Source organism: Vicia villosa, linkage group LG1 (genome assembly GCF_029867415.1).
Source record: "Vicia villosa cultivar HV-30 ecotype Madison, WI linkage group LG1, Vvil1.0, whole genome shotgun sequence".
Lineage (NCBI taxonomy): Eukaryota > Viridiplantae > Streptophyta > Magnoliopsida > Fabales > Fabaceae > Vicia > Vicia villosa.
Genome location: NC_081180.1, coordinates 40,630,495 through 40,640,678, shown reverse-complemented (window position 1 = coordinate 40,640,678; position 10,184 = coordinate 40,630,495). Strand labels below are relative to the sequence as shown.

The window sequence follows — 10,184 nt, the reverse complement described above, 5'->3', positions numbered from 1 at the left end:
GGTTTTTCTCAATCTCCCAAACACTTTGTATAAGATTCACACAAAGTAATGGTGTTTAGAAGTATTTCTCAATCCCTCATAGATATCTATGAGGATTTTCCAAATCCCAAGAAAACACTCAAATGAACTTACACTTGTCTCTCTAAGAATATAACACACGCACGCGCACACACACACATAATTGTTGAAACTCAAGGAATTGACAACAAGATAAAAACATAACTTATTAACGAACAAATCCACAAATTAAAACACTAAAGTTCAATATATACAAATCGAGAAAACTAGACTTAAGCTCCCACGAATCGAACTGCTTGTCGAAACCGAATCCATTGTCGCGTCATCGTCGAGTTGGTTTCTGATTTTTGCAATCTCAAAATATTTTTTTTCTCTTCACCACTTAAAGTATTAAAGCATATTTCATTCTATATAAAACAGACATCAATAATAATGTTACTTGATCAAATCTTAATTTGATTGATCTATAAATAACAAACCATGGTTTAAAATGAATGAGGAATGACAATTCATGTTATTTTCATTACTAAAACACTTTTATAAAAAGGATTAGTCGGAGATTATTATTCTAAATGATGAAAAGGTTTTTTATAAAAATAATCGGAGTATTCTCCAATATGTGGATCGTATTTTTTCTGTATTATAAATGCGTTGATTAACTGGAATGCAATACAGAGACATGCTTGAAAATATAGACAATTGCTTTTTTTCTTAGCACTTTCCAAAAGCTCCCCTATGGTCTAATATCTTTGACTTGGTTTAGAAATGATTCGAATTGGATTCGATAGAGATGTGCATCCCAACTTTCCATTTTCTCAATGCAAGTACATAAGATCAAGACATATTCTTTATTGATAATGACTTTCTATATTGATTTTGATTCTCCATTCCTCTCCAAATGTAATGTCTCTGTATATTCCCACTAACATTGTCAAGAATATGTTGATCTTCAACAAAGCTTGTCATAACATGTTAATAATATCAATAGTTATTGCTCTATGAATGAGGAACTAGACACGAGAAAAGAAAATTCAAATATATATAAAAAAAAAAAAAAAACACAGTAAATTAGATAAGAATGATGATGAATTCTTTTCTCACAGTAAATTAAAAACAAAAGTAATAAAGAAAAATAATTTTACTATAAATAACATGTTACAAATTTTAAGTTCAATCATAAAATAATTGACCTCCGAAACTCGCACTCACATCCTTATATACTCCAACATGAATATCTGATACAAAACATTGACACTGCTAATAAAAATAATATAGGACATTGACATCAATTCATATATATTTATTTATTTATTTATTATAACAAAATAAAATATCAATTGAACAATTTGTGCTTATCACAAATGTTAAAATATTAGAATCAAATTTAATGAACTCATGTAGATGTGTTTAAGATATGTCCAGAAAATATATAAAAGCTGTGTCGAAGCAAAAAATGAAACATCTTGTTGGAGCACTAATCTAAATTGTTCGGCATATATATATATATATATATATATATATATATATATATATATATATATATATATATATATATATATATATATATATTCAAAGAATGTCGAAATAATAGAAAAATATTTTTAAAACTCTTGTTTGAACTTTCCGTCATGTGTTGTGAGAGTAGACATGGCAACAAAACCCATATCCGCGGGTACCCACCCGAACCCGTCCCGAATTTGACGGGGAAACCCTGCTTTGACTGGGTTTGGGTTCAAGTTTGGGTTTTCCCCGATCACCAAATATGGGGACGGGTCGGGTAATGGGGACACTATTACCCACCCCGAACTCGCCCCGTTTATTTTATTATATAAATTATTATTTATTTATGATAAATTATAATATTAAATATGTGGTAAATGTTTTAGTAATTTGATTTGTATTTATTATTATTTAAAATATTTGAAATGTATCTATAGAATATTTTGAGATTATTTTATTTTATCATTTATAATGTAATTTGATTTTGGAAAAAATAAATATTTCAATTAAAAAAATTGATTTTACTAAATGGATGGTGGCGGGGCGGGGATACCCGAACCCGTTTGGGACGGGTTTGAGTTTTATTTCTTCATCCCCGTTTGGGTTTGGGGCAGGGAACGGGGATTGTTTGGGGATTCGGGTTTGGGTTTGGGGAGGTAAAAACCGTCCCCGACCCGCCCCGTTGCCATGCGTATGTGAGAGGGAATAAGATTGTCTCTGGTGAAGTTTTCACTAAGGCAAGTTTTTAGAAAAAGGAATTGATGAGATTTCACTGAATTCTTTTTTAACTCCCCATTGTAAGAGTGTCAAACAATGACGCATGAGAGATACCACTGTGACACAGCTAATACTAGAGGTGTCTATGTTTTATACTCCAGATAGGGTGATTCTTGTCGGATCAATTGTTGGGCTTATATTAAAGCCCATAAATTGAACAGATTTCTAGTCCAAAACAAGACATAGACGTTCTTCAACAAAAATAAGACGAATCTATAAACTATTATGAAGTGTTTAAACACACATGAAAATCATTTATGCTGTTTCACTTGATTTCCTCCTGAATGGGACATCGCAAACCTTAGCTTAAACTCAATGGCGACATTGTAAACATTAGCTTAAACTCAATGCTATTTCTACCAACTTCATAGTACAAAATTGTAATCAGTTTTTATCTTAGTATGTTTGATTTTATAGTGACTTCTGAATGAACGTTATGTGGGACAAAATGTACATATGAGGAATTACTCAATCTATTGTACAACAAAATTTGCAACACGTAGCAAGTTTCAACAGTCACAGTAGCACCATAGCTATCTAGGTAAAACTAATTGTCTACAAGCTTAAGGCCCCAGCTCATATCCTCGCAGTGCCTTACATGTGGAACAAGTGCACCAGTGTCAGTTCCTCTCTTAGCCTTGCAGTCATAAAAAGGAGGAGCATGAAAACATGGCTCCATTGACATGGCACGTTGACAAGGCGGATTTGGGGCCGTTCGATTCTCTGGTTTGTAAAGTATCCATGGTTTCAAACCTCCAAGCCCCTGAGCGACGTAGCCGAAAGTAGACCATGAGCTAGTAACTAACACATCAGTTAAGCTTAAGAGATACATTTCTGCCCAAGCTTTTTGGTTGTGAAACTGCTTCTGAGTTTGTTGATAACCTTCATGACTTGGCTGGTAAACGCCAACGACTTCTCCCGTTTCTGTAGGATATTCCCAATACATGTCTCTCACCTTTTCAAAGTAACCAGAACTTAACGATGTTATCAGTACAGCTTTTGACTTTGGTGTTCCTGATGAACTATTAATATTCTGCTCGCGGTTAACATCAGGCAAAATACTCTCCTTCAAAGTACAAGCTAAGACCTGATCCAGTACATGTTGAAATGGACCGGGATCGGTGTCGAACACTCTGATTTGTATGCCTATTCTTTCATCAACTTTAGCTAAGTATGCATTATAGTATCTGACAACAAGTCCCCACACATTGTTTGTGGGGTGTAACAGATATCTACCCAAGAAATGGAAAACTTTTTCTTTCTTTGGAAAGAGATCATTCAACTCCTGCTCGAAAGATGGCATCAAGAACAGAGATGGGATGAAATAATTATCTGTTTTCATGATTAACCAGGGTACATTTTGGAGAAAAAGTTGCTCTTCGTCGCAGAAGAAAAGCTTGTCATGATCATCATAATCATGGGCTAGATGAAGATAAACAAAAGATGGCACAGTGGAATTTGTAATTGATTTCGTTTTCAGCATTTTCCCGTGACACTGATTCGATTCCTGGTTGAAATTATTCAAATGACTGTTAAGAGGAAAATCGGGAGGGACAAACCAGGAAGCATCGGGAAAAGGTTCACAAAATAGATCAGTCATATCCACTCCAGGGTCAACCAGTAGAACACGATCAGTGAGGAGAGCGTAAAGAAATGCTGAAACTAGGGTCAATATCCTATTTCCCAAGCCACTAAACGAAATCCATACTACATATTTACAATCCAAGGACTCGGAAAATTGACCAGAACCGAGTTCTTTCACCGTTTTGTTGTAAGATTCGGTATAAGGGCCACATTGTTTGTGTCGAGCTTCATATTTTTTCAATCTAGAAATAAGATAAGAAGAAGGTTTTCCTGATAGTCCTTTGCCGAAAATGGCCGACTGATACCTGCTGAGACAAGATTTTTCGTCAAATCCATCAGTGAGAAGGCCACCAAGCAGTTTATCGTTTAGCAACTCAACAGAATCAAAGTCGTCATCACTGCCCAAACCTACAAAGTAACAAGCCAGAGAAGATAAAAATCCATGACTCGGCAATGAGATGCAGTTGCAAGAAAAGCAAATACCATTTTTTTTAATGAAAGCTAACGAATTTAAGAATAGAGATGTTAAACAAGTGCATCGTTTGTCAGTCATATATGCAGTTGGACCCTTTCCTGCCGCTCTTGCCTTTTCAGCAAAATACCAGCCGTTGGACTAATCTAACACAAAGACGAATACACTTAGTCGTCAGATCAACTCAACAACTTAGATTTGGTTCGAGGATACGGAGGAACCGGAGAGAATCCAAATCCGCACATGTCTAAAATAAGAATCTCTTCTCAATTTTAACTTTTTAAGGTTGTCATTAAATCACACCTTAAAGCCTAAAGAACCTAACTTATGACTATAATGCAGTGCAGACATTCCATCAAACAAAGCTAAGAACAAACAAAAATGCAGCAAGAGTAAAGCACCAATTTCATCCTTAAATTCACACCCTCAATCTTAGTTTGTCCCTCAAGTAAATGAACATATTAGAATATATTAGTGTAAGTTTGGTGTAGCTTTTGAAAGAGGCAAAAGCAATTTTAGATGTGTAGAATTGATTCAAGAATGATTTTGAGGTGTTTGGTTATTATAAAGTAGAATTGATTTTGTCTCCAAAATTGATTCTACTTAAAGTTACAATTTATAACTTGAGTTTAAACGTGATTTTTACACTGAAATTTGTTTTCAATTCACTTTTAGATAAATGTATTCAAATATAAATCACTTTATATTCAACTCATTTTTAACCAAAATCAATTCTAAAAAATCAATTCACTCAGAATCAATTCTACTCATTGTTAAACCAAACATTTACTTAATATAAGAGCCAAAAGCAATTATAGAGGCGTAGAATTAATTTTGAAATAATTTTGAAGTCTTTGGTTCTTCTAAAATAGAATTGATTCTGTTTCCGGAATTGTTTCTATTTTGCGGAACTTAACATACGCTAAGTAGTTCTTAATGACAAAAGATATTGTTTAAGAAAAAGGACAATATTAGAAAGAGCAAAAGCAGAAAGACAAGTATAGCAAAACGGAAAGTAAGTCCTGAAGACAACAAATATTCTAGATTGTGTAACAATAACAACTTCAACTATGCATTGACATATTTATGATGTTATTAATTTCCACAATGCTGATCCGATCTACAATCTTACTGATGAAGTTGGATAAATTGAATTGAGAAATGGAAACAGTTTTGGAAAAGAGGAACATACCTTGATTGACTTGGAAGAGAGTAGTTGTCGAAGAGAGTGCAGCATCAGAGGGAGGATCTCGAAGAACAACAGAGAGTGAGAAGAGAACAGAGAAAAGCATGAAAGAAACAACGAAGAAACCCATTACACGCATCAAAGTCAAAGGAGATGTTGCACATTTGTCGGTGAGGGTTTCCAAATCTGAGAGCTTATTATTATCAGCCCTTGGATTCTTGATTGCAATGACTCTCTTTATCAGCATATTCATCGCTACAGATGCACAACAATTGATTCTAGTTGAGAGTAGAGAGAGTGGTACTTCAAATGGTGTACTTCAATACTTCAAGTCTTCAACTACCGACTGTGAGTGTCTGTTACAGTGATGCTGTGGCCACGGTAAATTGATGTGGCACTTTGTCATTTGATTCACTATGTGATGAAGACCTCTCTATCACCTTTCAAACATGACATGAGTTAGTACTATGAGAAATGCTTATGCCCATGTTTACAAATGTGATATAATAACACATTTATGTCTTTTAAATGCACACAATAATTTCAATAAACCGGTTGCCACCTCTTTCAACAATAAAAATATCAAAACATAAATGTCTTTCATTTAGTAATGTACTTAAGGTAACTCATAAACATATATTGATCTCATTTAAGAATTAGATAAAAACCTTTTGAAGACTTCACAAATAATATTTTTTTTCTTTTGCTAAGACTATATATATATATATATATATATATATATATATATATATATATATATATGGGGACGACTCAAGTGAGAACACTTGGTTATAATGAGAAATAAGAACAGTGAATCACGACCATTAAATTTTGATTTGTTGATTTTAATGAACTCGATTGGTTTCTCTTTCTATGTTGATTTAAAATAAATATTAAGGATCATAGAAAGAGAAACCAATCTAATCCATTAAAATCAACAAATCAAAATTTAATGGTCGTGATTCACTGTTCCCGTTTCTCATAATAACCAAGTGTTCTCACTTGAGTCATCCCTATATATATATATATATATATATATATATATATATATATATATATATATATAAAATAGATTTTAGAGCTTTTCCAACTGTCTGATGTTGCACGTTCTGGTGTGACATCTTGACTCCATCTTCCTTGATCGCCAATTAAGAGGATAAACAATTAAATACTTGTGGAGTTCACAAATAGCAACTGTTTTTAAATTCTCACAAGAGCTTCGTACATCTCATTAAAGATAAATCATTCTCCCTTAATGGCATACACTTACTCACATAACTGACTTATGTTTAACACAAAAGTCAATAGTTTTCTAGCAAAAAGAACATTACCAAAACTATAGATAATTCATCTTGTATTCTTTAGATTACTCAACTCTCTTAATCTTTTCTTATAATATTAACAACATAAGTTACAGTTGATAGAATGAGACTAGACAAACCACCAAAAAACACTTTTACAGCAGTCAAGTGTCTGGAACGGTCAGTGCCAAAATACCAAACATCTTAGTTGAAGTTCTAAGAAAGGTATGAGAAATAAGGCAGATAACACCACCCTGAGTTTTAACCACTGCTTTGTTAACCAATGCTGGTTTTGACTTTAGAGGAAGTCAACAAAAATAATTTGTTAAGTGATGGGTGAGTTTATAGAGTCTAAAATATGACTGCATGTGCATAGCCTATCGAAGTAATATAAAAGGTTGTCGAACCACAGAGACCAAAAGTCAAATCTATCGTTACTGATTGTTACGGTGTTTATCTAAGGCAAATCAAATAAGTATTTAAGAGTAAGAGTGATGAAGTAAATAACTTTAATAAATTCAGATAAATAACAATACTGGAATGTAACTCACATGAACAAACAATACTCTAACTGTCTTTGTTAAAATTTCCTACAGGGTAATGTTTTCGACTTTGAAAAGAATTGATTTAACCGGAACTTGTCGCTTTCGCGTACTAAGAACCGAGTTTACTCTTTAATCCAATCCTTTTATTGTCACTTATAAAAGGTGCTTCAAACCTTAAAGTAGCAAACCTATTTTTAAGAAATCAAACTCTTAACCTAGTTGAAAAGTGTCTTTAACTAGAAAGTATAACTTAAAGAGATTCTTGGCTTTAGGCCAAGAATCAGATTACAAACCTATAAACGCGTTCGATAACAGTTTCAAAATCGTTTTCTAAAAATGTGTTAAAGATTCCTAATTAACTGAACAAACTTCTTTCGCCCTTTTTGATCGGTTAGAAACAAATCAATCTTAATCTTTTATGTCAGACGGCTTTCGATCTTACCCATTGTTTCACTGCTTCACTTTCGTGTAAGCAGATTAAATTAAGTGCAGAAAGATTGTATTTAAATTAAAAACATACCATTTAGAAATCCTAAAGAGACAACATGTAGAGCATCGTCTTTTGACGATCCTCACATCTCAGCACTAGTAAATTATTCGGATATGGTAATTGAAAATAAGGCAATAAAGGTTTTTAATGCAGAAATAAATATAAAAAGCAGTTGAAAGAACATAAAATAAAAGCGAGTGCGGGAATATAAATAAAGTAAAGCAATGCGAGATAAATAAGTGCGGTAAATAAGACAAAAAGTAAAGGCAAGATAATATAAGCGTAAATGCAAAATAAATTAACAACCTCCTCCAAAAGGAGACTTATATCTGGTACAAAGGAAATAAACTTCGGCGAAATTTAAATGGCGGAAAGATAAATAACTTCAAAGTAAATGACCCAAACTTGATACAAGATCAATTTCCATAACCCCCGATGTGAAGGATTGCAACTTTCAAATGGTGAAGTATATGGCTTAGATTGTACTAAGCTTGGATGATTGTCAAATGAAATGAAAACTCCTATTATAGAGGAGTTAAGAAGCGTGCTTTTACAGGAGTTTCCTCCAACTTCTTTTGAGCGGGAAACAAAACGTGAAGTCTGCGCCCGCGGCCTTTGACAATTGAGAAGATTGTGGGATCGTGGCAGTTTGAGGGTCAGTTAAGCTCGGCGCCCGTGGCCCATTTCTCAGCGCCCATGGCCTTCATATTTTTCATGGTTGTATATCTCTGCATTATCTTTCCAACGCTTCGAACGAGGCGTCATTCTGATTTACGGTTTAGGAGTTATGGCCAAAAAAGTCGGACAACGTCTTGCGTGTAAATTGCTCCATTTCTTCCGTTTTTTTGCATGTTTTGCTTCATTTCTTCGCACACGCCTCTAAAATGACTAAGTACCTGAAAACAAACTAAATACCAACATAATAGTGCAAATGCAATTCAATAGTGAGTCGTATGTGTCGACTCATAGAGGCAAAATTCCTTCTATGTGTCGACACATGAAAATAAAAGTTTGAATATGTGTCGACTCATGCAAATAGAGCCTATAGGCTTCAATAGTGATTCACATGTGTCGACACATGGACTTGTTTTTCACTTAGAAGATGATTTTTGCTGCACGAAATATTTTCTTAATACCCAAAGTCTTTTCTAAATGCACTCTAAGAATTTTTTTATGCTTTCTAATGCTAAGATGCACATCATGACTCAGATGATATTGTCCAATGTACAAAAACGCTAAAGATCCTAGTTTTGACATCATGCAACACATCTAATTATGAAAATGCACTCACATCCTTGAGTCATCTTGAAGATTTTCCGCTTCAGATGGTGGCAATCGTTGGTATGTTGGCCCCATATCTTGTGATATTTTCACCATTTTTATCTGGATTGTTTCCCATGGAATTCCTTAGGGTGGAGTTCAGGAATGATCTTGGTGTAATAGACATCTTTAATGATTCAGTTCTTCCTTAGTGGTGGGTAAAGTGCTCTGATGGCTTTTGGGCAGGCTTGAAGACAACTTTCTCGTGAACTGAGATTATGTTTTGATTCCTCTGTTGTCAGTATCTTAAATTTTCTACTACCTCGGTTTTTGACATCCCTATTCCTTTTCTCTGCATTATTATCTTATCTCTTAATATAGAATCAATGTCTAGCCATGATCTCATCCATTGTGGATGCCAACTTTTGTGCCAAGGACTTGTTAAAGTGTTCATCCTTGAGGCCATTCTGGAAGACCCCTACAAATTTTATTAGTTCGAATAGACGACCTTGATGGTTCCCTCGTCAAATCGGGATAAGTATTCACACAAAGACTTGGAAAGAACTTGGCTAACATTAAAAATGATCATAGTGGATACTTTTTTGTGTTTGCTGGTTGAAAATCGACGAATCATCTTCTTTGTTAGGTCCTAATAACTTGTTATTGAGAATCTCGGGATGCTCATATATCATCGGAAGGATGTTCCTTCAACGTTAATGCCATCAGCTTGCACTTATGGGAGTTAATTACCCCGATGATAGCCATTTGTGTGTAGATAGTAGTAATATGCTCCTGATGATCACTTTTGCCACCAAACATCGCCACGAGGGAGGCTTGAAATTGTCATAGACCTAAGCATATTAGATCTCTACTACTAAAGGTTGCGTACGCACCTCCCTGTTGATTGTGGTTGTTGTTGCAGCTCTCTTATGTTGTTCTGAAGTGTCTTGTTCGGATGGCGTAACTCCTCTATAATGGTAAACATCTTCGTTATGGAGGCCCAATCGGCGTAGTTGTTACTGTTAGTGGATACCCTTACTATCGCAAGATG

The 10,184-nt window shown here is 34.3% G+C and overlaps 1 protein-coding gene across 1 annotated transcript; it reads right to left on the bottom strand.

The window, feature by feature from the left end:
* Positions 1-2,670: 2,670 nt before the first annotated feature.
* On the bottom strand, positions 2,671-6,015 carry LOC131635128 (galactoside 2-alpha-L-fucosyltransferase). The gene is made up of 2 exons (XM_058905741.1): positions 5,544-6,015; positions 2,671-4,287 (listed from the first exon to the last, which is right to left on the bottom strand). Exons 1-2 carry the CDS (start codon positions 5,788-5,790, stop codon positions 2,843-2,845), a joined length of 1,692 nt encoding a protein of 563 aa, XP_058761724.1. The 5' UTR covers positions 5,791-6,015; the 3' UTR covers positions 2,671-2,842.
* Between the last annotated feature and the right edge of the window lie 4,169 nt (positions 6,016-10,184).